Raw genomic sequence first — 27,844 nt, 5'->3', positions numbered from 1 at the left:
GAGGGCAGGTGCTAACATGCTTCTCTTCCCCTCTGCTAAGAACCACCTGATATTCCCTCCTGCAACCTCAGCTTCAGGCCATGTGACCCCCACTCTCCCTGGGATGCCATCTCACAATATTCTTCTTGCTTTCTCCTGTAGGGATCCATTCTTCCGTGCAAAATCCTTCCCTGTGGAGTAGCTCCTGGGACCTGCTCGGAGGCTTCAAACCAACCATCTTCCTGGCTTCCCATCGCATGTGACCAAGAAGGAGGCTGTTTGGGACATCCCGGAAGGGGTCCCGTTAGTGCAGAAACTTCAGGACCACGGACAACTCCTCCAGAGGAGAGGGCGGTCCATCGCTGGCCCAGGATGGTCTCTCAAGTGATGCTTCTTTAATGCTCAGCCGTGTGTTTTCCCTGATGAGGAAGATGGTTGCCCGCAGCGTAAAGGGTAAACTGGGGGTTGCTTGCCACCCCCAGGTTGCCAGACTCTGCCGATGAAAAGGGGCACCCTGCACATTCTGTCTGTGGGCAAAGAATTCCAGCAGGGGATCAGCTTACGAGTGGATTCCCAGTCGCCAAGATGATACCCATCGCGTGCTGTTTCCTTGTATTCTTGGCAGGTAGGAGAGAAGCCTTTTCCCTGAGTCTCAACTTACTTACCTCTTTCTTCCCTTGAATCCAAGTACCTCATTAATGTAATTAGGGTGATTCTGCAAATGATGGAGGACAGGATGAAAAAGAAGCCTTAAGATCTCCTTTTATATATCAGTTAGAGGGGTGTGTGTTTTTTCCTTCTTCTAGGACAGCTGTTCCCAATTAACTAAGTACTGCGGACCTCCTGTTTTTCAAAAGCCAAGCTATTGGCCCTCCCCATTTTTGAAAATTTGCAATACCTCTATGGTAGTTTTTGTTATGTGAATGGTGCGACGGACCCCCTGGGTGGGTTACGCAGACCCCATGGGGTCCACAGAACACCATTTGAGAACCACTGAGCTGGGGAAAGCCATTCTGAAAACAGGATGTGCTCTAAAGGAAACAAGGTTGACGTGTGTCTGTGGCATCACTGTCTAAAACCTGTTCCTGTTGCTGGGTGGACAGGTCCATAAAAGTCCAAAGTGGTCACCTTTTGGGCTGTCTTTTGAAGTTCTTTGTGCAGTTGGGTGCATGAGCTGCAGATGCCTTTTGAACCTGCTGTCTTTAATAATAATAATAATAATAATAATAATAATAATAATAATAATAATAATTTATGATTTGTACCCCGCCCATCTGGCTGGGTTTCCCCAGCCACTCTGGGCAGCTTCCAACAAGGATTCAAAATACATCAAAATATCACACATTAAAAACTTCCCTGAACAGGGGTGCCTTCAGATGTCTTCTAAATGTCAGGTAGTTGTTTATCTCTTTGACATCTGGTGGGAGGGCGTTCCACAGGGCGGGCGCCACTACCGAGAAGGCCCTCTGCCTGTTTCACTGTAGCTTTGCTTCTCACAGTGAGGGAACCGCCAGAACGATGGGGGTGGAGACGCTCCTTCAGGTATACTCCCTGAGGCTGTTTTGGGCTTTCAAGGTCCTCGGCGCTAGATCTCTGTGTCCAGACTGAACGATGGGAGTGGAGATGCTCCTTCAGGGATACTGGGCCAAGGCCGTTTAGGACTTTAAAGGTCAGCACCAACACTTTGAATTGTGCTCAGAAACGTATTGGGAGCCAATGTAGGTCTTTCAAGACCGGTGTTATATGGTCTTGGTGGCTGCTCCCAGTCACCAGTCTAGCTGCCGCATTCTGGATTAGTTGTAGTTTCCGGGTCACCTTCAAAGGTAGCCCCACATAGAGCGCATTGCAGTAGTCCAAGCGGGAGATAACCAGAGCATGCACCACTCTAGCGAGACAGTCCACAGGCAGGGAGGGTCTCATCCTGCGTAGCAGATGGAGCTGATAAACAGCTGCCCTGGATACAGAATTGACCTGCGCCTCCATGACTCCCAGGCTGCACACCTGGTCCTTCAGGGGCACAGTTGCCCCATTCAGGACCACGGAGTCCTCCACACCTGCCCGCTCCTTGTCCCCCAAGAACACAGTATACACCTCTTTGATTTTTCTTTATTAATATGGTGGAAAAGAAATGGTTTTTAAATAAATAAATAAAGGAAATTAAAAACTCTAAATATAGCTTAATCATGAAAAGCCTGGAAGAAGTCGTTTTCACACTCCTTCTGGGAATTTTCTCACGTTGCGGCTTCACAGGTGCAAATTGTTTCGGATGCTTCTTTGCTGCCACCTGTGCTCTGTTATGCAACTGGTCAGGCAGGTGTCCTAGATCTCGTCTCCAGATTTTCCACGTGCCCATCAGCCTTGCAGTCCTTGCACTGGGCTTGAGCCAGTTGCTCAGCTCTTGCAAAGCTTAATTCATTTGTGTGGCGATTCCCCCCCCCCCCAGTGAAAATAAAGACACATGACACAATTATTAAGGTCAATGGGCTAAATAAGGCCACAACTTTATTGGTTACAGGTGATGAGCGGTATTGGCTTAGGCATTGGTCCTAGCCGACTATATCCGACTTCAGCCCATCCGCTTGAAGTCCGGGAAGGGTTAACCACCAGTAGGGGGAGTCCTGCTGATGCACATCAACTAGGAACTCCCCTGGGGTCACCGATAGGGAGCGTGCCTTAGGCCCTCACCTCCCCAGGCTTCGGACAGGGCCACGCCCCCCGGAATCCTTTACCGGACTCCCCTTCAATATGTGGGGCAGGTGATGGCTCTTCCTCCCCTCTTCCATCTACAGAGCAATACCAATGCCTAACCGCCAATACTCAGAAAGTGGTGATGATTTGCTATGAGGTAGGCAAAACCCAAGTGGCTTGTGCCAAATTGCCAAGTGGGAAAATTCCTACCAGTCCCCTCAATGGCGACCAACCAAGGTCCATAGCAAGGTCAAGGAACGAAAACCTTATAGGGCGGGAGGGTGGGAAAAGCAGGAACAGCTGGTAGGCGGGGAAAGAGGCGTCCTGCCTTAAATAGGGCAGGCCACGCCCCCAGAGCCAGCTGATTGGCTGGCCAGGTGGTGATGCGGCTGGGGATTCCCCCAATCGTGTGGGGGCTGGGCTCTAGCCACCGCGCGCATGGTGGGGCTATGACGCCCGCAACCCTACCTCTTCTGCAGGCGGAAGTGGCTTTCTAAGAATGTCTAACATTGTGCACAAGCCTCTGGCTTTATGAAGGTGCTCAGCCATTGCATACCCACTTTTAAGGGCAATGAAATTGCACTAGAATGCTCAAGGAAGTTATCAATGTTTTTGTTATTTTCCGCTCCATCCCAGTCTCCAAGGGGCGAGAGACTCCAGGGTTCAGTTTCCTTGGAATAAAGGTCAGTGGAGACTGCAGTGGCTTTATGATGTGGTGTTTTTATTTACCCATATATACAACCTGAGTATAGGATGGAAGGGCTCAGAGCATCCCAACAGATCATAGAATAGAATCATAGAATGATAGAATCATAGAGTTGGAAGAGACCACAAGGGCCATCGAGTCCAACCCCCTGCCAAGCAGGAAACACCATCAGAGCACTCCTGACATATGGTTGTCAAGCCTCTGCTTAAAGACCTCCAAAGAAGGAGACTCCACCACACTCCTTGGCAGCAAATTCCACTGTCAAACAGCTCTTACTGTCAGGAAGTTCTTCCTAATGTTTAGGTGGAATCTTCTTTCTTGTAGTTTGGATCCATTGCTCTGTGTCCGCTTCTCTGGAGCAGCAGAAAACAACCTTTCTCTCTCCTCTATGTGACATCCTTTTATATATTTGAACATGGCTATCATCTCACCCCTTAACCTCCTCTTCTCCAGGCTAAACATGCCCAGCTCCCTTAGCCGTTCCTCATAAGGCATCGTTTCCAGGCCTTTGACCATTTTGGTTGCCCTCCTCTGGACACAGATATCGCTTCTCCATTAGTCTCAGCTTTGGGTTCATCACTGAGCAAGCAGGTCTCTGTGTCTCCAGCTCCCAGCTCATCTCACATCCCCAAACTCTGGCTCATCTCCTACCTAGCAGCTAGGTGAGGGGGTGTTGCAGGACACAGAGAAATGTATTTGGTTATACTAATCATGATGCTTAGCTGGACACCCAAGGCAAACTAATAATAATAATAATAAATTATTTATGCCCCGCCCATCTGGCTGGGCTTCCCCAGCCACTATGGCGGCTTCCAACACAATATTAAAACACAATAATCTATTAAACATTAAAAGCTTCCCTAAACAGGGCTGCCTTCAGGTGTCTTCTAAAAGTCTGGTAATTGTTGTTCTCTTTGACATCTGGTGGGAGGGCATTCCACAGGGCTGGCACCACTACCGAGAAGGCCCTCTGCCTGGTTCCCTGTAACTTGGTTTCTCGCAGCGAGGGAACCGCCAGAAGGCCCTCGGCACTGGACCTCAGTGTCCGGGCTGGACATGGGGATGGAGACGCTCCTTCAGGTATTCTGGACTGAGGCCGTTTAGGGCTTTAAAGGTCAGCACCAACACTTTGAATTGTGCTCGGAAACTTACTGGGAGCCAATGTACGTTATATTAGAAGTGAGAGTTGAGTGTACTTAGCTGCAGTGGCACATCAGAGCACACACAACTAGCTTTTACCTTGATGATACTTCCTGCTGCAGATGACTCTTGACAAAGCCTAAGGAACATTGGAGGCCATCAATGCCAGGGATGGTTTTGGCTGTGACATGACGGGAGAATCACTCGCTCTGAGGAGATGCGCTTTCCTAGTCAACAGCCTTTGGTGTTTGGAAGCGCTCTGACAGGATCACCGCCTGATTTGGAAAGACACCGCGAGAGGAATCAACCTCCTTCGCCCTTCCTTTTCTCCGGATTCACGTCACGTTCTTGACAACTCCATAATTCTCGCCTCCGACGCTGGGAGCGGTTAATAAGGCAAACTTTGCAGAATCTTATGACTTCACGTCAATCTTGAAGGCTCCGTGCCAAATCTGGGCTTCCGAGTCGGCGTGATGAAAGTCTGCCTGAGCTAATGTTACAAAAAGTCTGCAGCCTTAATTAAAGATTGCCGCTTTCGAGTCCGGAGAAAGATTGGCAGTGCAATTTTGATACACTGCGGGGCAACAGAAACCGCAACGCAAATTAGAGGAGCACGTACATTATGAGTCAAATTAGGATATAAGAAAGAGAAGCAGGGATGGGATAGAACTTGCAGCTTCACAGCACCAGAAGTTGCAGTTTGGGGTGTTTTTTTGGAAATGTCAAATTGAGCCACACTTGCACGTGCTCATCATGATTCCACAACTGGTGAACTGCAGCTAGATGTGTAAGATAAAATGAAAAAAGCAGCTCTGTTGCAAAACACTGTTTGGGTGCAAGTAGACAGCATGGAAGTTCTTTCTGTGACAGTTTGTTGTTTTTGTTATTTAGTTGTTTAGTCGTGTCCGACTCTTTGTGACCCCCTGGACCAGAGAACGCCAGGCACTCCTGTCTTCCACTGCCTCCCACAGTTTGGTCAAACTCATGCTGGTAGCTTCAAGAACACTGTCCAACCATCTCTTCCTCTGTTGTCCCCTTCTCCTTGTGCCCTCCATCTTTCCCAACATCAGGGTCTTTTCCAGGGAGTCTTCTCTTCTCATGAGGTGGCCAAAGTATTGGAGCCTCAGCTTCAGGATCTGTCCTTCCAGTGAGCACTCAGGGCTGATTTCCTTCAGAATGGAGAGGTTTGATCTTATTGCAGTCCATGGGACTTTCAAGAGTCTCCTCCAGCACCAGAATGCAAAAGCAGCAATTCTTCAGCAATCAGCCTTCTTTATGGTCCAGCTCTCACTTCCATATATCACTACTGGGAAAACCATAGCTTTAACTATACGGAGGTGATGTCTCTGCTTTTTAGGATGCTGTCTAGGTTTGTCATTGCTTTTCTCCCAAGAGGCAGGTGTCTGTTAGTTTCATGACTGCTGTCACCATCTGCAGTGATCATGGAGCCCAAGAAAGTAAAACCTCTCACTGCCTCCATTTCTTCATGTGTTAGCTAGCAGAAAACAACAATAGTTAATTATCAACCCACCAAGGAGTTCAGAGACCACTTAGGATACTCCAGTGGATTTTCCAGCAACACACAGGCATTCCCATTTCAGTGTGAATTAAACAATTATACAAAACAAGCCATATGTGTGTTAGGCAGTGAGAAACACTCGAAAGCCCTTGCAGCCCCACTGGCATTCTACCTGCATCATTGTTTTTGTAGTTTATGTTGCTTTATTGAGAGTTTGAGTTTTCTTTAGGTCAAGGGAAGCATTCAGGGGCATCTGGTTGGGCACTGTGAGGACAGGAGGTTGGAGTTGCTGGGCCTTTGCATGTGTGTGTGTGTGTGTGTGTGTGTGTGTGTGTGATAAGAGGTGTTATGGTAAAATCTGGGTGCGAGGCTGCTCTGCCACCCAGCTCGTCGGACTAAGTCCGCGGGTCCCTGCAGAGAAAAATGAGTTCAGCCGGAGACAGGAGCAAGCTGCAGAAGATCCCAGTTTATTGCGCAACAGGTTCAAGGCGAGATTGAACAGCGAGAAAGGGGTGACATGAACTTTTGAAACTTCCTCCATGTCCCAGAATACAGTGCAAAATACATCCCAGTTACATCATGAATACATTAAGAAGAGGTTGGGTTACACAGGATTAACATATCGAGGAGGGAGGGGGGAATATGCAGAGCTGGAGATATGCGCAGATAAGCACATCCTGAGTACCGGTGATGAGAAGACAATGGTCCATGTATGCATAGTCTGCCACCTGGCATTGCCCAGAGGAAAGGCTTGGCAGAGTGATTTGACAGGATTAGGGTCTTGACACCTTGCTTGAGGGATTATGGAGGACAGGGGAGGTGTCATGGAGTTCTAGAGAAATTGAGCAAATTGGCACGTTGATTTTCTATGAATTTTATAGATTTTAGTCCCTTTTGACATTGACAATTGGAAATAAATGGATATATTGTAGCGAAGAAGGAGGTGAAGAAGACATGCCCCCCCCCTTCCGTATCAGAGGAAAAAAGATAAGAGCAATAATAAAACAAAACAAAACAAAAGGAGAGTGAGAAGGCTCTTAAGCTACTCTCATGAGATCTGAGCAGAGTCGGATTTAGGTTTGATGAGATCCTAAGCTACTGAAAGTAATGGGGCCCTTTCTATGTCCAGCTGTCCTTCGTCAGCAACAAATTGTTGCTGTTTTTTTGTGTTGAATATATGCTATATGTGGGACGTGGGGGGTGCTGTGGCCTAACCACAGAGCCTAGGGCTTGATGATCAGAAGGTCAGCGGTTTGAATCCCCACAACGGAGTGAGCTCCCGTTGTTCGGTCCCTGCTCCTGCCCACCTAGCAGTTCGAAAGCACGTCAAAGTGCAAGTAGATAAATAGGTACTGCTCCGGCGTGAAGGCAAATGGTGTTTCCGTGCGCTGCTCTGGTTCGCCAGAAGTGGCTTAGCCATGCCGGCCACATGACCTGGAAGCTGTCTGTGGACAAACACCATCTGTGTCCAGTTCTGGGCACCACAGTTCAAGAAGGACACTGACAAACTGGAACGTGTCCAGAGGAGGGCAACCAAAATGGTCAAAGGCCTGGAAACGATGCCTTATGAGGAACGGCTAAGGGAGCTGGGCATGTTTAGCCTGGAGAAGAGGAGGTTAAGGGGTGATATGATAGCCATGTTCAAATATATCAAAGGATGTCACATAGAGGAGGGAGGAAGGTTGTTTTCTGCTGCTCCAGAGAAGCGGACACAGAGCAATGGATCCAAACTACCAGAAAGAAGATTCCACCTAAACATTAGGAAGAACTTCCTGACAGTAAGAGCCGTTCGACAGTGGAATTTGCTGCCAAGGAGTGTGGTGGAGTCTCCTTCTTCGGAGGTCTTTAAGCAGAGGCTTGACAACCGTATGTCAGGAGTGCTCTGATGGTGTTTCCTGCTTGGCAGGGGGTTGGACTCGATGGCCCTTGTCGTCTCTTCCAACTCTATGATTCTATGATTCTATCTCCCTCGACCTATGGAGGGAGATGAACACGCAACCCCAGAGTCATCTGTGACTGGACCTAATGGTCAGGGGTACCTTTACCTTATATGCTATATGGTAATTTATGGACCTAATAGGTATTTAAAGCCATTTGCACATAACAGAATGTAGGCATCCTATATACAGAAATGAGCAAACCAGTGATATTTTAGGGAGCAGGCGGGGCCCATGACTTACATCATAGGAGACTATACAACACAAAACACTGTTGCTGTATGTAGGTTTTATTTTATTTGTTTTTTTATCTTATATTTTGGAAATGTGCACCCAGTTTTCCCCCTTTAAATTTTTTTGGGGCCCCCAAGAGAGTGGGCCCCTAATCTATAGCTTGTTTAGCTTAGACATAAATCCGGCACTGGATCTGAGAACTGTGGCTGGCAAGACCACCACTCTTGGGACATTTCTGGCAGCCAAGGTTGAACCATCTTTCTCTCCTGACATCCCACTCCCTGCTCCCGAAGACAGATCCGCTCACGGAGATGAAGTGCCACGTCTGTTTACATGCCAAATTTGCTCGTCAAGCGGCGCTAATGAAAAGAAATGGAGATGGCCTCACCAATGGCTCATTTGAGTCCTTAAGGCCATCAATCCGTCAGTGTAGTCTAGCATGGCTGCGAGGGGCTGAATGGATGGGAGCAGCCTGTTTATTTTGCGAAATATTCCACCCCTTGACCCCTTTTGTGTGGGGGATGAATTGTTTCTTCTGCAGTATTTTGCCCATTTTCTTAGTCAAAGCCAGTTTCTGCCCTATCTTGAAGAAGTGAGGGAGAGTTTGAATGGAAGGATTTCAGATTTGTAAAACAGTCAACAGAGAGGAGGATGATTTATGCGTATCGCACCTGACAAGTGCACGGAGGGTGTCAGCCGCATGACAAGCAAGGGGCAGACAGGTCCCTGCCCCAAGGAGAATACAGTCCAAGCGAGGACAATGGGAGTGAGCAGGCAAGGAGGCAAAAAGAAGTAGCAGAGGGAGGGACAATCAAGGGAGGGGGTGAAAAATCACAGAGACGTGTGAAGGTGAGGGGAGGGACAGGTAACAATGAGGTGGAAATCAGCAAATGAAATCACACAAATCTGAGCCATCACCTCAGATATACAAGAAAGAAGATTCCACCTAAACATTAGGAAGAACTTCCTGCCAGTAAGAGCTGTTCGACAGTGGAATTTGCTGCCAAGGAGTGTGGTGGAGTCTCCTTCTTTGGAGGTCTTTAAGCAGAGGCTTGACAACCATCTGTCAGGAGTGCTCTGATGGTGTTTCCTGCTTGGCAGGGGGTTGGACTCGATGGCCCTTGTGGTCTCTTCCAACTCTATGATTCTATGACCTCTGTCATAAGAAGAGCCAGCTGAATCAGGCCCAACTAGACTAGCATCTTGTTCTGACAGTTAAGAAGAACTTGGCCTGACCCAGCCATGAGGATCTGGTCCAGTGCTGGGTGCTCTACCTAGTGAATAATAATAATATAATTTCTTACCTCGCCCATCTGGCTGGGTTTCCACAGCCACTCTGGGCGGCACCCAACCAAATATTAAAAACACAACATAGCATTAAACATTAAAAACTTCCCTAAACAGGGCTGCCTTCAGATGTCATTTAAAAGTAAGATAGTTGCTTATTGCCTTGACATCTGATGGGAGGGTGTTCCACAGGGTGGGTGCCACCACTGAGAAGGCCCTCCGCCTGATTCTCTGTGACTTTGCTTCTCGCAGTGAGGGAACGGCCTGAAGGCCCTCAGCACTGGACCTCAGTGTCCAGGTAGAACGATGGGGGTGGAGATGCTCCTTCAGGTATACTGTAACGAGGCCGTTTAGGGCTTTAAAGGTCAGCACCAACACTTTGAACAGACTCCTAACTCCTTGGCTGAAAAGGGAGAGAGGGTCCCATTAATCTTATGAGGACCTTGGCTGTCACAGGGCAAGCCAGTGTCAGTAAGTCACACAGTTCAAAGCTATAAACTATTAGGGAAACATGAGCTTCACAGACTAGACAGAGTTCCAGGACTAATGAGCTCAGCAGCTCCAGCCCTGTAGATCTTACTCCATGAAATCAGTGGCCGAGACTAAAAGTCCCAGCGTCCCCACCGCCGTCAAAGTTGTCTCCTCTCCAGGGCTTCTTGCAAGAAATTGGAGACTATGCCTGCGTGCAGCGTGCCTATGCTCTGGTTGTTTCACCCCTCTTCTGGTTCTGGGAGACAGGAGGGAGGGGAGCTTGTCGCAGCAGGAAGAGGAGACCCCCATGCCTATTCACTAGCCTGATTCACCTCTGCCTTTTGGCTTCCCTTCTCCCACTGTCCTGCTTCAGCTTCTAATTCTGGACTTCTCTCTGCCACAGAGGCTCCCAGCTCACCAAGCCCTCTTACCCCTTCAGCTTCCAACATCTCCTCTTCTCAGTCTTCTCCCTCTGACTGCTCATCATTGCCCCAGGCTCTGAGCCTTTCCCCCTTTTGTTCCCCAAATGGTTCCTCCCACCGTTCCTCAGTCCATGGCACTGGCATTCTGTGTCAGGAGCTCGGCCTACACTCGAGTAGGACCCTGGCAGAGACGCATGCCTGACTGGCGTGTTCTCTCCCTCCTGGTTGATCGTTTGGGAGCTTCAAAAGCTGCCCAAACATCACAGGTACCGATGCCTAGAGACATTGGCACACTTAGGGATCTGCAGAGTCTTTGCAGCTTGCGTAACAGACCTCAGCAACTCAGCATTTTGGCTAATCTACTTTATTTACATCTAAACACACACGGAGCACTGCAACATGGCTCCCTCTCTCTCTAGCATCAGACAGCAAAGAGGAAAAGAACAAAGGACAACAGTCCCACTTCACGGAACACAGTAACACAAACATCCTGTCTCTGTCGCTTTACACTCTGTGGAGTCAAAACATATACCGTCATGTGATAGACAACAATCTCATGACTGCAATCACGGAGCAGGAATTCTAACATTCTGCAGCCCAGAAGAAGTTTCTCCTGCAGTGAAAAGCAGGAATAAGCAAAGGCCCATTAAGCTTATGGCCTTGAAGAGTGGGAAGCCGGCAAACCTCATTAGCTAAAGAGGCTAGTTGTACTTTGGCCGGGGACTTCTGTTCCCCAGGGGGTTTCTATTGTGGAGTTGGCCTCTGGCTGCCTCTGCTCTAGGCGCATTAGTCTGATGCTCCCGCGAGCATGTCTTATTTCATCTCGCACTGCCAGGCAATTTGGCCACCTCTAGGCTTCATGCAGCAGGAAACTCCTAGCGCCTGCCACTTGACTTCCCACGTTCCTGCATCACCATAAATTCTCACAACTTTCCCGTGCTTTGGGCATTCCCTGGATATCTGCCAGACTTTCAGTACTGGAGAGCCCAGTGTGGTGTAGTGGTTCGGAGCGGTGGACTCGTAATCTGGTGAACCAGGTTCGCTTCCCCGCTCCTCCACATGCAGCTGCTGGGTGACCTTGGGCTCAGTGGCGTAGCGTGGGGGGTGCAGGGGGGGCCGGCCGCACCGGGCGCAACATCGGGGGGGGGGCGCACTCGCAGCTCTCTGCCCCTACCTGGCTCACTCACTCTCTCTCACTGCAGTGCTAGCTGTGCGAATCCGATCCGAGCCGCCGGGTCGCCGCCCACTGTGGAGGGGAGGGTGCCATGCGTGTGGTGCGGTGCGGAGAGAGAGCGAGGGACTATCTGGGGGAGGGACAGTGCAGCGGGGGGGGGGGGCGCAAATTACTTGCCTTGCCCCGGGTGCTGACAACCCACGCTACACCACTGCTTGGGCTAGTCACGCTTCTCTGAAGTCTCTCAGCCCCACTCACCTCACAGAGTGTTTGTTGTGGGGGAGGAAGGAAAGGAGATTGTGAGCCACTTTGAGACTCCTTCAGGTAGTGATAAAGTGGGATATCAAATCCAAACTCTTCTTCTATGTGCAGTAGTCAAGACTGCCCTGCAGGAGCCTGGAGAGACCCCAGTTTGACTCTTGCCACAGAAATAAGCTCCCTAACTGATCTTAGGCAAGGCATGCTTCCTCTCCCTGACCCTTTCTCTTAGCCTCAGTCTTCACATCTGCAATATGGGGATAATAATGCCACCTTACATTTACATGGTTTCTGTAAAGGTTTTTGAGATGAAATGTGTGTGAAGTGCTTTGAAAGGTGGGGCATTAATTCTGGGCATCAGGTTATAGTTGAGCTTTGATGTCAGTCCTTAACTGTTGACATGCAGTTAATATCTGGGGGCATTTGATAACTGACCTTCAGTGATTCTCAGCATTCAAGGCCGGTTCTTGCCAACTCATAAAATTTGGTTTCCATTTCAGCCTCAGTCCAAGGCCGGACGCAAACCCAGGCGGAGGAGAGACTCTTCAAGCACCTTTTCAATGCATACAACAAGTGGTCCCGGCCAGTCCCTAACACCTCTGATGTCGTTATTGTCAGGTTTGGGCTGTCCATTGCTCAGCTGATTGACGTGGTATGTGTCCCAAGCCGTGTCTGTTCACTCACCTTGCTGCTCTTTGCATACACACACACACACACACACACACACACACACACACACACACAGCAGCTGCAGAGAAATGCTTCCCCTATAGTGATATTGGAAGAGGCAATGTAAAAATGGAGTATGGGGAGGAGAGAAAAATAAAGACTTACCCATTCAGAGTGAGGGTGGGAAAACTCTCACTCTGAACTGACTTCGTGGTGGCATGCAGCCCAATCTGATGTATGTGTTGTTGTTTTTTTCTAGATGACTATGCACTTTGCTGCATAAAAACATTATGTGTTGGGATAGATATGTATTGAAGAAACTGCATCTGGCTGCAGTTGACAGGACGTAGACAGAGAGAGATTGCCCTTCAGATGGAGAGCAAGGCCAGTTTGAAGAGATAACCTTGTTCTCAGATATCAAGTAGCAGGCTGTAGAGCTCCTCACTCTGGTTTAAGAGGAGTACATGTGTGAACACAAACATAGGGAGTTGCCTTCTACTAAATCAGACCCTTGCCCCCCTCTATTCTAGTATCGACTATATATTCACTGGTCTTCAAGCTGGTCTTTGACCGTAATGATCTATCTAATTATCTATCTTTCACTGGTCTTCCACTTGTTCTGACTCATCTTTGCAAGTCTTCCTTGCAGATCCTGAGGGCAGAGCCTGGTTCCTTCTGCACCCAAAGCTGCTGTTCTGCCACTGACCTTTGGCTGAGCATAGGGTCTCCATACCATTCTAATATCAGATCTCCCTCTTTTCAGGCCTGGATGCAGTGAGAGCAGAGGACTCTGGTCCCAGATGACCTCTTTAATTAGCATTCATCTAGATTTCTTTGTGGGAAGGTTGCATAACGTGGCCCACATTCCCCCATAATTTCCCTTGCTGCAGATATGGCCTTTTTGCCTTTTGCCTTTTTGGGAACAGGCTTTGATGCACAGGTGCCAAATCCACTTCAACGGGGCAACCTGAATTGGCTGGTTTGTGATTTAGAGTGGTACCTTGGTTCTCAAACTTAATCCGTTCTGGAAGTCCGTTCCAAAACCAAAGCGTTCCAAAACCAAGGCACGCTTTCCCATAGAAAGTAATGCAAAACGGATTAATCCGTTCCAGACTTTTAAAAACAACCCCTCAAACAGCAATTTAACATGAATTTTACTGTCTAACGAGACCATTGATCCATAAAATGAAAGCAATAATCAATGTAGTGTACTATAAAATAAATAAGACAGGATTTTAGATGATAAAAATTAAAATTATTCTTTTTCCGTGCCTGCACTGATGATAGTCATTGTTTGGATGAGGTGCTTTTATCCATTTCCAGTGTCACACAATCAATCAATCAATCAATCAATCAGTAGCTGAACTGGATTCCGCACAGTCACAAAAACAAATGAACTGAAAAAGCCTCAAAAACAAAAACGCAAAATAAATAGCAAAACGAAAAGCACCAAACTTAATCCGTTCTGGAAGCCAAAATGTTCGAAAACCAAGGCACAGTTTCTGATTGGGGCAGGTGCCTTGGAAACAATAGCCGACAGCTGTATCGGAGGTTTGGCTTCCGAAAAACATTTGAAAAGCTGAACACTTACTTCTGGGTTTTCGGTGTTTGGGAACCAAGGTGTTTGAGAACCAAGGCATTTGAGAACCAAAGTACCGCTGTAATCCCATCCACAAAATAGAGACAACAGCTTCTGTTTGCAGCTTTGCGTTTCTTTCAAACTCTCTCTCTCTCTTTCTTTCTCTCATTGTCTTCAAATCTAGGATGAGAAGAATCAAATGATGACCACAAACGTTTGGCTCAAGCAGGTAAAGCGTGATGGGCGTTAAAGGCAGGGAGCGCAACGCAAACTCTAGCAAAGTTTTGGGGGTGTAGAGACGGAAGGGACCCAAGAGTCCTCTTCTCCAACCCTTTCCAATGCAGGAATAAAGATATACTGTATTTCTCTGTGTATAAGACGGTGTTTTTTGCTTTTAAAAATTAGGCAAAAATTGGGTCTCGTCTCATACATGGACAGTCAACGCAGAGGGGGGATGTGAGATTAATGGCAGCAGCAAGCAGGAGATTGGCAGTGGCGCTAGGGCGAGTGATTGGTGGCTGCAGCAAGTGGGCGGGTGGGCTGCGAACAGGCAGACAATTGGCGGCTGCGGCAAGGTGTGTGATCGGCAGTGACTTTGGCAAATGATCGGCAGTGGCTGGTAGGTGGGTGAGCGATTGGCGGAAGTGACCTCCCCCACCCCCCAAAGCTAAACAACTTAATTTCTGAATTTTAGGTTTTAAAAAATAGGAGTCGCCTTATACACGGAAAAATACAGTACAGTCATAACTCTTTGTTACGTTCAGTTCAGGTTATGTTCTTTCAGGATACGTCCCACAGCAACCCGGAAGTAACGGAACGGGTTACTTCCGGGTTTCACCGCTCGCGCATGCGCTCAAAATGATCTCACACGCATGAGCAGAAGCGGCGAATCGTGATCCGTGCACAAGCAGACGTGGGTTGCGTTCAGCTTATGTTGCGAATGGGGCTCCGGAATGGATCCCATTTGCAACCAGAGGTACCACTGTAATAATAATAATAATAATAATAATAATAATAATAATAATGATAATAATTTATTATTTATACCCCGCCCATCTGGCTCGGTTTCCCCAGCCACTCTGGGCGGCTCCCAATCAAGTGTTGAAAACATTACAGCATTAAATATTAAAAATTTCCCTAAACAGGGCTGCTTTCAGATGTCTTTTAAAGATAGGATAGCTGCTTATTTCCTTGACATCTGGTGGGAGGGCGTTCCACAGGGCGGGCACCACCACCGAGAAGGCCCTCTGCCTGGTTCCCTGTAACCTCACTTCTCGCAATGAGGGAACCGCCAGAAGGCCCTCGGCGCTGGATCTTAGTGTCCGGGCTGAACAATGGGAGTGGAGACGCTCCTTCGGGTATACAGGACAGAGGCCGTTAGGGCTTTAAAGGTCAGCACCAACACTTTGAATTGTGCTCGGAGACATACTAGGACACTGTACTCTAACACTGAGCCCAACACAGGGTTTACTTTTTGCCAGGTCTTATTCAAGGCTCTCATAATGCATCTTGGTGTCAGATAAGGAACTGGAAGCAAGCCCTGTAGCTAAAGCATGAGACCCTTAATCACAGGGTTGTGGGTTCGAGTTCCACGTTGAGCAAGAGATCCCTGCATTCTAGGAAACTGGACTAAATGACCCTTGTTGTCCCTGCCAGCTCTACAGTTCAACAATTCTATGATTAACTTCAGCCCTGTGGATATGGTCCCCTAGACCTCCACACCTTGAAGCTTCCAGCCATGGAAAACTATAGGCCTGGGGGTCTTAAGCTGAGCAGCTGTTATCCTTACCTTTCCTGCCCCGAACTGGCCACAGTGATCCATGCGACGGGCGCCTCCAGGCTTGACTACTGTAATTCGCTCTACGTGGGGCTGCCCTTGAAGCTGTCCCAGAAACTCCTACAGGTGCAGAATGCTGCAGCGAGGCTTCTCACGGGGTCTCTGCCATAGGAACATATTCATGCAGTGCTTTACCAGTTGCACTGGCTCCCGGTGGAGTACAGAGTCATGTTCAAGGTTCTGGTTTTGACCTTTAAAGCCCTTCACGGCCTAGGACCCTCGTACCTACAGGACCGCCTCTCCTGGTATGCCCCACGGAGGACCTTATGGTCCATAAATAGCAACACCCTAGAGGTCCCAGGCCCTAAGGAAGTCAGATTAGCCTCAACCAGAGCCAGGGCCTTTTCAACACTGGCCCCGGCCTGGTGGAACGCTCTGTCTCATGAGACCAGAGCCCTGCGGGATCTGATTTCTTTCCTCAGGGCCTGTAAGACAGAGTTGTTCCGCCTGGCCTTTGCCTTGGAGTCACTTTGATTCCCTCCCCCTCTTTCTTTTTCCTTTCTCCTCCTGGGTTGAGGCTGCATTTTAATGTTTCAATGTTTTAATGTTGTATTTTAATCTTGTTTTTAAGTTGTATTCATCCAACTTGTTTTTATTATTGCTTGTTAGCCGCCCTGAGCCCGGCCTTGGCTGGGGAGGGCGGGGTATAAATAAATTATTATTATTATTATTATTATTATTATTATTATCCCCCCCCTCTCCTGTGCCCCTCTTATGAAGGTTGGCATTAAGGCTGCAAGACTGAATTCAACAGGACATTCTTCTGAGTAGACATAGTTAGGCTTTGCAGCCTTAGTCCACTAAAACAGTGTTAATTAACTTATTTTTTAATAACTAAGAATGTTAATAAACGGAAAGAAGATAAAGTCCCTACCAGAGAAGAATGGCAGATTAAGGTGATGGATTATGCCAAAATGGCTAAAATGGAAGAATCAGAAATCAGGAAGACCAAAATTTTAATAAGGAATGAGGGAAATTTATAACCTATTATCCTAAAAGGCGCAGGAGGAAATTATTAACAATAGGACCCACAAAGGGGAGGAGGGGAGTCCAAGAGATTCTTTGGAATCTTGTTTCTATGTTGTACGTTCGATATGTGACTACAAAATTTTAATCTGAAAAACCAAAAAAAAAAAGTGTATCAAAAAAGTGAGGAAGTTGATCAATGTGAAGAATATGCTCATCTCGGAAGTGAATAATGAGCCCAGGATTGTTTCCTTGCCGCCAGGAATGGAATGACTACAAGCTGCAGTGGAACCCGGTGGATTTTGACAACGTCACTTCCATCCGAGCGCCTTCTGAGATGATCTGGATCCCAGACATTGTGCTGTATAACAAGTAGGTGCTTGGGCCAACGGGGAAAGGGGGAGCAGCCCCTTAGAAATATGCCACGGGAAGTCCTTGTCCACTCAGCACACCGTTAAACTATGGAACTCACTGCCACAGGGAGTTAGTGATGGCCAGAAACACAGGTGGCTTTAAAAGAGGAAGAGCCAATTTCGTGGAGGAGGAGAGGGCTATGGATAGCTGTTGGAGGGAGAGACCAGTTTCTGGAGACCAGTTTCTGGAAACTACAGGAGGGGGAAAGTGGTCCCCTGTTCGAATCCAGCTTGCGGGTTTCCCCATAATGGGCATCTGGTGTGTAAGAACAGGATTCTGGACTAGATGAGCCAATGTTCTTAAGCATTCGCGCACGGGGATTTATCTGAGACAGGCCTCAGTAGGAGTAGCTCAGCACCAGTCAAGCACATAAGAAAAGCCTTGCGAGATCTAGTCCAGAATCCTGTTCTTGCATTGGCCACACAAATGCCATAAAGGGAAGCCTGCAAGCTGGACCCAACACTGTGGGAATGTCCAGGGAGGCAGGAGAGGATATATTGTTTATATATTTCAGCAAGGCATTTGACAAGGTGCCCCATGATATTCTTGTAAAGAAGCTGGTAAAATGTGGTCTTGACTATGCTACCACTCAGTGGATTTGTAACTGGCTGACTGACTGGACCCAAAGGGTGCTCATCAATGGTTCCTCTTCATCCTGGAGAAGAGTGACTAGTGGGGTGCCACAGGGTTCTGTCTTGGGCCCGGTCTTATTCAACATCTTTATCAACGACTTGGATGATGGACTCAAGGGCATCCTGATCAAATTTGCAGATGACACCAAACTGGGAGGGGTGGCTAACACCCCAGAGGACAGGATCACACTTCAAAACGGCCTTGACAGATTAGAGAACTGGGCCAAAACAAACAAGATGAATTTTAACAGGGAGAAATGTAAAGTATTGCACTTGGGCAAAAAAAATGAGAGGCACAAATACAAGATGGGTGACACCTGGCTTGAGAGCCTCTAAAGTAAGTTTCCTTGGTAATTCCCCTTTAAAGGTAAAGGGAGCCCTGACCATTAGGTCCAGTCATGGCCGACTCTGGGGTTGCGGTGCTTATCTCACTCTATTGGCTGAGGGAGCCGGCGTATAGCTTCCGGGTCATGTGGCCAGCATGACTAAGCCGCTTCTGGAGAAGCAGGGCAGCGCACAGAAACGGCGTTTACCTTCCCGCTGGAGTGGTACCTATTTATCTACTTGCACTTTGACGTGCTTTCAAACTGCCAGGTTGGCAGGAGCAGGGACAGAGCAACGGGAGCTCACCCCGTCGCGGGGATTCGAACTGCCGACCTTCTGATCGGCAAGCCCAAGAGGCTCAGTCCTTTAGACCACAGTGCCACCTGTGTCTTAGTAGCATCTTAAGGTAAAGGTAAAGGGACCCCTGACCATTAGGTCCAGTCGTGGCCAATTCTGAGGTTGCAGCGCTCATCTCGCTCTATTGGCCAAGGGAGCCGGCTTACAGCTTCCGGGTCATGTGGCCAGCATGACTAAGCCGCTTCTGGCGAACCAGAGCAGTGCACAGAAATGCCGTTTACCTTCCCGCCAGAGCAGTACCTAATTATCTACTTGCAGTCTGACATGCTTTCGAACTGCTAGGTTGGCAGGAGCAGGGACCGAGCAACGGGAGCTCACCCCGTTGCGGGGATTCGAACCACCGACCTTCTGATCAGCAAGTCCTAGGCTCTGTGGTTTAACCCACAGCGCCACCCGCATCCCTAATTCCCCTTTAGTCCCTCCTTAAAATAAATAGACACGACACAGTCTTCTATAATAGAGTTTACTCACTCACTTCTCTAAGTGCAGTAGAGGGTGTGTGTGTGTGTGTGGCAACTCAACTTTTTAAAAATGTGCGAGAAATGCAGTATGCTCTGTCGAAGGGCAGACTTGTGGGGAGATGCTCAGTCTGTGCACATGGAAGATGTACCTGCTAGTATGACTTCTTCCGCAAGCAGTGTCCCAATAATGGCTTCGTTCCATTGGCTGGTGTTCTGCTGCCATCCAGTGGTACTTACGAAAATATTTCAGGCCAAAGGGGACTTCTCAATCTGTCTTCCATCCACCGCAGCGGAGGACCCAAAGGAAAACTACATCAAAAGTCCCAACAAAGGCCAGCTAAATAAACAGCATCCTCCGTATCTACTAGGCTAGTTATCACTTTAGCAAAGAAACAAGTGAGGTTAATCGCTGGGTGTTTGGTTGCTAATAATAACATAATAAGCCACCTTTGCTGCGGCTGCAATCTGCGCCTCCATGGAAAGGGAGACATCGAAGGTTACACCCAAGCTCTTGACAGAAGGCGCTGGCACTAATTGAGCCCCCGCAAGAGATGGGAGTTGGCCCCCCAACCCCATGTCGTCCCGACCCAGCCAGAGGACCTTCACCTTCAAAGGATTGAGTTTCAATCGGCTCCCACAAAACCATCCAGCCACAGCTTCCAAACATCTGGTCAGTGTGTTCGGGGCCGAGTCGGTGTGGCCATCCATCAACAGATAGAGCTGAGTGTCATCAGCATATTGGTGACAACCCAGCCCAAAGCTCCGGACAATCTGGGCAAGGGGGCGCATAAAGATAATGAAAAGCATTGGGGAAAGGATTGCGCCCTGCGGCACTCCACACACCAAGGAGTGCCACGGCGACAACTCCCTCCCTAGCGCCACCCTCTGTCCCCGACCTGAGATAAAGGAGCGCAGCCATTGTTGGACTGTGCCCTGAATCCCCACGTCAGCAAAGCAGTGGTCTAAAAGTTTGTGATTGACCGTATTGAAGGCTGCTGACAGATCTAAGAGAATCAGCAGTCCAGACCTGTCTAGATCCAATTGTCTGCGGAGATCATCTGTTAGGGCGACCAAAGCCGTCTTGGTCCCATAACCAGGGCAAAAGGATCTGATTTCTTTCCGCAGGGCCTGTAAGACAGAGTTGTTCTGCCAGGCCTATTATTATTATTATTATTATTATTATTATTAGCCAGACTGAAATGGGTCCAGAGCCGATGTTTCATCCAGAAACCTACCAAGCTGTTCGGCAACCGCTCTGAAGTATAAGCCAAGAAAAGATAGGAAGAATGAAATAAAGAAAGAAATGTAGAGCGGAATAAGTATTGTATATAAGGCAGCAGGGAATTGATTCTGGGGAGGATCATTATTTTAAGGAGAAGTAGAATTGCTTAGAAAAGCTTATAAATTAGATTTTGTGTTAAGCTTATAAAACCAATCGCAATCATACGTTACAAATAATAGATTTCCTGCCCCCATAACCCCTCTCTCTGTGGGATGTAACATAAGCAGTCAAGTATAACATTTCCTGTTTCCTAGAGTGGACACGCAGGGGAATGTTGCTCCAGCCAGGAGGACTTCCTGTCACACCTGGTCTGGAGCATCCCCCCCCCCCATGTGACCAGGTAGATGGGTGAGACCCTGGGAGACCCTATAAAAGGGCTGGTCACGCAGCCATCTACTCCCTCCTTCAATTTATTCCATTTTGATGTATTTTGCTGTCTGCTGGTCCTCAGCCAGCAGCACATGGGCTCATTTTCCTACATGGAATAAACTCACACTCTCTTCTGTAACTACAAGCTAAAGTCTGCCTTCAGGGAACCTACTGTGAACTGAATGTGAGTCAACTTCTTATTACTTTAAAAAGAAGACTGTTCTGTCTTTATTCTTTTTAAGAGGGATTAAAGGGGAATTTACCAGGCTCAAACCCAATCTGGACAAGCCAGACTGGATTGCTTAAGTGAAGAGATTCAAACGAATCTACCAACTAGTTTCCTGCCATATACTGGAGAATGTACTGTGCTACTCACTAGTGTGAGTGAGGAAGGATAATATTTAATCAGTATATTTCTCCTACTACTGAGCGGCAAGGATCCTAATTGCTAAAATCTGGAAAAAAGAAACTGTGCCAACAGAAAAGGAATGGCAAGACAAACTGTTAGAGTATATTGAATTGGCTAGATTAACAGATGCAATTAGAGATCACACTAGACAAGAGTTTAAAAAAGCATGGGGGGGAAATGCAGAGAATACTTCACAAAACAGTGCCCTAAAATACATACCTGGACTTGTTTCGATTAATATCTGCAGGAGACTTTGTGGATATTTAAGTTATAATTAGAAAAATCTTAATAATTACTCATAAAGGAAACAGTTCATAAGAAGTAAATAAGGAGGCCAGATACAGGGTAAAGGAAGTCTTTTATTTGGTTGTTTGTATTGTTGTATGTTATGCTTATTGTATGTTATGTTCATGTTTAATGAGGGTGGATTTCTGTATTGGGGGGTTATGTTATGTTGTAAATAAAATTTCCAATAAAAATTTATAAATGCATATTTCTCCTACTATCCGCAACATTCCCACACTCTCCTCCCCGTTGCTCCTTCAGTGCCGACGGGGAGTTTGCCGTGACGCACATGACGAAGGCCCACCTCTTCTCCAACGGCAGTGTGAAGTGGACCCCTCCGGCCATCTACAAGAGCTCCTGCAGCATCGACGTCACCTTCTTCCCCTTTGACCAGCAGAACTGCAAGATGAAGTTCGGCTCGTGGACGTACGACAAAGCCAAGATTGACCTGGAGAGCATGGAGCGGCAAGTGGACCTCAAGGACTACTGGGAGAGCGGCGAGTGGGCCATCATCCACGCCGTGGGCACCTACAACACCAAGAAGTATGACTGCTGCACGGAGATCTACCCCGACATCACGTACAGCTTCGTCATCCGACGCCTGCCCCTCTTCTACACCATCAACCTCATCATCCCCTGCCTCCTCATCTCTTGCTTGACCGTCCTGGTCTTCTACCTGCCCTCCGACTGCGGGGAGAAGATCACCCTCTGTATCTCCGTCCTCCTGTCCCTCACTGTCTTCCTCCTCTTGATCACCGAGATCATCCCGTCCACCTCCCTGGTCATCCCTCTGATCGGAGAGTACCTCCTCTTCACCATGATCTTCGTGACGCTCTCCATCGTCATCACGGTCTTCGTCCTCAACGTCCACCACCGCTCGCCCAGCACCCACAAGATGCCACAATGGGTCCGCACTGTCTTCCTAGACTTCATCCCCAGGTGGCTCTTCATGAAGAGGCCCCCGGTACTGACAGCGGGGCTCAGGGTGGCCAGCGAAGAGGTGATCGGGCAGTACGATGCGCCTCCGGCCAATCTGAGCACATCCCGGTGCTGGCTGGAGACGGACGTGGACGAGAAGTGGAACGAAGACGAAGATGGTGGCAGTGAGGAGAGGAGGAGAGCCGGTCGCTTGCCCCTCCAAGGCACCTGCCCCCACCACTGCCTCCAGTACCGGTACACCTGCGCCCGGCACCTGGGGAGGGGCTTCGTGGAACTGGTCCGGCGCCCGGCCACCAAAACGGAGAACCCAACATCCTCCGAGCAGGGGCTGCAGCTGTCTCCAAGCATCCTGAAAGCCCTGGAGGGGGTGCACTACATCGCCAACCACCTGCGGGCTGAGGACGCCGATTTCTCGGTGAGTTGTTGACTCTGAGAACCGAAAAGCTACCTTGTAGGGTTAGTACCCAGCATCCCCCCCCCCAGGCCCACTGTTGGGTTCCTAACACAAGCAAACACTTCCCTCTAGATGTCAGAAACAGGGTTTCGCGGCAGCGAGGCATTCCCAAAGTAAAGGAAGGATTGAACTCTGATTAATAAGACTACACACAGAGGCTTGAACCAGCAAGACTCTGGGAAGGGTGCGTATAATAAGAATTCCTGTCCACCCTCCGGCCCAGGTCGTTTTATTCACAAAAGAACTTTTTACACCGTGTTCATAAGAACCTATCAGATTTCCTCTGAGCATTTCAACAAACCCCACGTGGGGACAAAGTTACACTACAAAAGCTAATTAAGCATGCATAAAAGGTAAAGGGACCCCTGACTGTTAAGTCCAGTCGCAGACGACTCTGGGGTTGCGGCGCTCATCTGCTTTATTGGCCGAGGAAGCCGGCGTACAGTTTCCGGGTCATGTGGCCAGTAGGACTAAGCCGCTTCTGGGGAACCAGAGCAGCGCACAGAAACGCCGTTTACCTTCCCGCCAGAGCGGTACCTATTTATCTACTTGCACTTTGACGTGCTTTCGAACTGCCAGGTTGGCAGGAGCAGGGACAGAGCAACAGGAGCTCACCCCATCGTGGGGATTCGAACCGCCGACCTTCTGATCGGCAAGCCCTAGGCTCTGTGGTTTAACCCACAGCGCCACTTGCATCGCAATTAAGCATGTATGCATACTTCTGGGGTAAATAAAGCAGAACTACAAAGGAGTGCATCCAGCAACCCCGGAGGTCATAAACAAGCAATATACATGATAAGAAGGATGCCAAGGGCGATGGGGATCTTTATCATCTTCATGTGAAAGTCTGTTTCCTGGCCCTAAGATTAACATATCAGAAAGGCTACATCAAAGAAACTTGCCCACTATCTTTTATGGCCCAGGATGCCTGGCCCAGGCAGGGTGCCACCACTGAAAAGGCCCTCTGCCTGGTTCCCTCTAGCTTTGCTTCTCACAATGAGGGAACAGCCAGAAGGCCCTCGGAGCTGGACCTCAGCATCCGGGCAGAACGATGGGGGTGGAGACGCTCCTTCAGGTATACAGGTAAAGAGACCCCTGTAGGAAAGCTCCTGAACAATCTGCTAGATGTGCTGTTTCAGGTCCCAAAGGGATGTCCAGGCATTGTAGAGACCTGCTGGTCAAGGAGGTGTGACTTCATGGTTTCTCCTATGCTTGCAGGTGAAGGAAGACTGGAAGTACGTTGCCATGGTGATTGACCGCATGTTCCTCTGGATGTTTGTCATTGTCTGCTTGCTGGGGACGATTGGCCTCTTCCTCCCACCTTTCCTGGCGGGAATGATCTAGGAGGGTTGTCGCACCCAAAATTCCCCCACAAACTTTCACCCGCCTGCCGTGCGGCTCCAGCAAAAGCGTCGCCATTCAGATTCAGGACAAATTCAACTCAGAAGCACCTGCCTACCTGGGAATCCTACTTAGCATTGCATTCTTTCTTAGCTGAACCAGTTTTTACAAATCAGTAGGGACTGGGGGCTTGAACTTTCTTCCAGATTGACCTCATCTGCCATTATTATTCAGCGAGGCCAGAGGTAACCCCGAAAAACTTCCTGTGGTGGGAACAATGCCCAGACTGTCTTTGGCTTTGCTGAGAGCATCCTTGGGGCTGACGGCTGCGTTTAGTTAGCCCAATTTAACAAAATGCTTGTTGTTATGACAGGCTGCGTGTGAAGCGAGGCTTTGCAAATGGCAAGAACCGCAGAGTTTTGCATGGGAAGATAGCAAAGGCGTGAAATCAGGGATGCTGTTAGGATAGTGGCGAAAACCCTCTCCCCACTGCCTGGCGGCTGCAACCAATAATAATCGACCTTGTTTCTATCAGCTTAGCCCCGCCCCCTTCATCTGCATAGACCTGCTCTGGGTTCTGTTCCTTGGTCACACTAGAGTGTGACGGAACATTCAGAAATGGCATTTATATAGAAATTAAGGGCATTGATCCATTGTAAATGTGGGCGCTTCCAGATGACCTATTTATCGAGCATTCTGACCGATTTGTTTGCACAGAGTTTGCAGGAAGATGACACCACTTTGCATCAAGCAATGGCCATCTCACCCGTTCCGGTGCATTTCCACGCCACTTTCCTTACTGCAAAAAGTCTGTTCCTTTCTTGAAGCAGGTTTGCCGCACAGGTGTCCCAAATCCCCTTTAATGGTGCCCTCCCTGAATTTGCTGGTTCGCAATCGACTCCCACCTGCAAACTAGTGGCAACCTGAGAGCCCCCTTCGTATTGACTACTGGTGCTGTGAAAAGTCCCAGACAATTCGGCTATGCCTACCTTGGTGCCAGTTTTGGGACTGGATGGAGCCACATTGGGCGATGTCTGACGTGCAGCTCACACGTCACAGTTTGCAACAAAGCACTGGGCCGATAGCTGAAGCTCAGAGGGGCAGGACAGGAAAAGTCCTAGCAGAAACTCCCTTGTCAGCTTTGCAAGGAAGGATAAAGCTCAAACGCCCCTCTGGACTGAAGAGCTAAAAGCCTCCCCTTGCCTTTTGCGATTTAGCTACTTGCCGAATTCCTGCATTGAGGGGGTCAGACTAGATGACCCCCGGAACCCCTTCAAACTCTGCAATTCTATGGGTCTATCTCAGGGTGCAAAGGGGGAGGGAAACCACTCTTTCTGGGAAGTGAATAATCCTTTTTGACTTTGCCCCCTGCCCCATGCGGTCTTGCAGGCAGGCTCCATTCTGCCCCAGGCCGTGACAGCTTGCCAGGACAGTCCCCTTGTCTAAGGAATGTGGACTTTGGGGTGACGTGTGGCGGGGAGAGTCCACAGCTGAGATGCTCCTGTCGAGATGAGTGTGAGCCAGGTTGCTGACTGCAGAATCAACTTGCAAACCGCGGACCTGTTCACCGCAGCATGGTCTGGAGACAGAATAAATTTTTTTAAACTGACTTTTGGAGTTTTCTTGGGTGTGTGTGTGTAAAATCATAGGGGCTGGGTTTTCATGCTTTCTACATAACACATTGCCTCCTATCTGTGGTCGTTTCCAAAGGATGCTTCCCCAATCTGGTGCCCTCCAGACCCGATGGGTTATGGCTCTCATCAGCCCTCAACATAGATGCTGTTAGGTGTGAGCCGGCAGTAAATCACACCGTGCAAGTTAGAATTAACTTTTTACTTTTAACTTTTCACCGCTGCACAGCCATCTGGGTTCTGGGCTGCATCAATAGGAGTATAACATCTAGATCAAGGGAAGTAATAGTGCCACTGTATTCTGCTCTGGTCAGACCTCACCTGGAGTACTGTGTCCAGTTCTGGGCCCCACCGTTCAAGAAGGACACTGACAAACTGGAACGTTTGCCCAAGCAATTGGAGACTATTCCTGTGCGTAGCCAACCTTTCCTCCACCCTCTTCATACCTCTTCTGGTTCTGGGAGACAAGCAGGAAGGGGAGCTTGTCGCAGCAGCAGGAGGGAGAACCCCGTGACTCTTCACCAGCCATAGTTGTCAACTTACAGATTTGAAAATAAGCGACCAGCAGCCTCGAAAATAAGGGATCAGCAGCCAAAATAAGGGATTTTCAGAGCACAGGTATGTTCAGCTTCTGAGCCCCTCTGAGCTAAAGGCAGAAAGCCCAGCCAGCAGCCAAGCGAAGCCTCAAGCGGTGGTTCCCACAGCGCAGCAACCCGGCAAAGGAGATGCAGCAAGGAAAACCACCGTCATCTCTCTGCTGGGAAGCACTGAGCAAAGGCGAGTCCCCAGGCAACACGGCCGATTTAATCGGCACAAGGCATGCAAGCTCCACCCCCCAGTCGTTCTTAAACTCCTTATTGGGTGAGCAACACAGTTGGAGCCTCCCTCCTCCCTGGCCGGCAGGCAGGGAGGGAGAGGAGCTGCTTCCTTTGAAACCCGGGAAATTTAAGGGGCATCATCAATAAGGGACAGCAGCGGGACATGGCACTGGGATAAGGGACTTTCCCGCCAAATAAGGGGCGGTTGACAGCTATGCCACCAGCCTGACTCATCTCTGCTTCTCGGCCTTCCCCCTCCCCTGCTTCATCTTCTGCCTCCGATTCTGAACTTCTCTCTGCCACAGACTCACCCAGCTCACTAAGCCCTGTTGCCTCTCCAGCTTCCAACACCACCTCTTCGAGTCTTCTCCCTCTGGCCGCTCACTGTTGACCCACCACTAATCCCCAAGGCTCCAAGCCTCCTTCCCTGGTGGGGTTCACCAGCTGGCTCTTCCCACCATTCCTCTGCGCCCAACCAATCCATGGCGCATGAAGTAGCAACCACCAGCTGCTCCAGACATCTTCTAAAGACTAAAGTACCTAGGGGTTGGTTAGGCCTCCACCAAGGGCCCAGGCGTCTTTGAAAATCACGCCTCTTCAAACCTGGTGCAGAGTGGCTAGGAATCATCTACCTGTCCCTCCATGAGCTCCCTGGGACACCCTTTGTGGTCAGGTGAGGAGCACAGGTTCGTCTGGGTGCCTCAGTGAATGCCCAGAACCTCAGGTGCTGGTTTTGACCTTCAAAGCCCCATGCGGCCTAGGACCCACGTACCTATGGGACCGCCTCTCTTGGTATGCCTGACGGAGGACCTTAAGGTCCACAAATACAGTGGTACCTCAGGTTATATACACTTCAGGTTACATACGCTTCAGGTTACAGACTCCGCTAACCCAGAAATAGTACCTCGGGTTAAGAACTTTGCTTCAGGATGAGAACAGAAATCGCGCTCCAGTGGCGCGGCGGCAGCAGGAGGTCCCATCAGCTAAAGTGGTGCTTCAGGTTAAGAACAGTTTCAGGTTAAGAACGGACCTCCGGAACGGATTAAGTACGTAACCAGAGATACCACTGTAACAACACTTTGGAGGTCCCAAGTCGCAAGGTGGTTAGATTGGTCTCAACTAGGGCCGGGGCCTTTTCAGTACTGGCCCCGACTTGGTGGATCGCTCTGTCACAAGAGACCAGGGCCCTGCGGGACTTGACATCTTTCCGCAGGGCCTGCGAGACAGAGCTGTTCTGCCTGGCCTTTGGTTTGGACTCAGTC

General features: G+C 49.0%; 1 protein-coding gene across 1 annotated transcript in view; it reads left to right on the top strand.

Moving 5' to 3' along the window:
* Positions 1 to 25,949, top strand: part of CHRNA2 (cholinergic receptor nicotinic alpha 2 subunit) — a 35,666-nt gene extending 9,717 nt beyond the window's left edge. The window contains exons 2-7 of the mRNA XM_083432679.1: positions 142 to 604; positions 12,316 to 12,467; positions 14,248 to 14,292; positions 17,129 to 17,238; positions 21,661 to 22,753; positions 24,011 to 25,949. Coding sequence (XP_083288805.1) covers positions 565 to 604; positions 12,316 to 12,467; positions 14,248 to 14,292; positions 17,129 to 17,238; positions 21,661 to 22,753; positions 24,011 to 24,136 — 1,566 coding nt within the window. The 5' untranslated portion in view covers positions 142 to 564 and the 3' untranslated portion in view covers positions 24,137 to 25,949. The remainder of the gene's footprint in view (positions 1 to 141; positions 605 to 12,315; positions 12,468 to 14,247; positions 14,293 to 17,128; positions 17,239 to 21,660; positions 22,754 to 24,010) is intronic.
* Positions 25,950 to 27,844: the final 1,895 nt, after the last annotated feature.

The sequence above is a fragment of the Podarcis tiliguerta genome, assembly GCF_965153285.1.
Source record: "Podarcis tiliguerta genome assembly, chromosome: 3".
Taxonomy (NCBI): Eukaryota; Metazoa; Chordata; class Lepidosauria; order Squamata; family Lacertidae; genus Podarcis; species Podarcis tiliguerta.
Note: the sequence above shows the minus strand (reverse complement) of the source record. Positions and strands in the feature narration are given on the sequence as shown.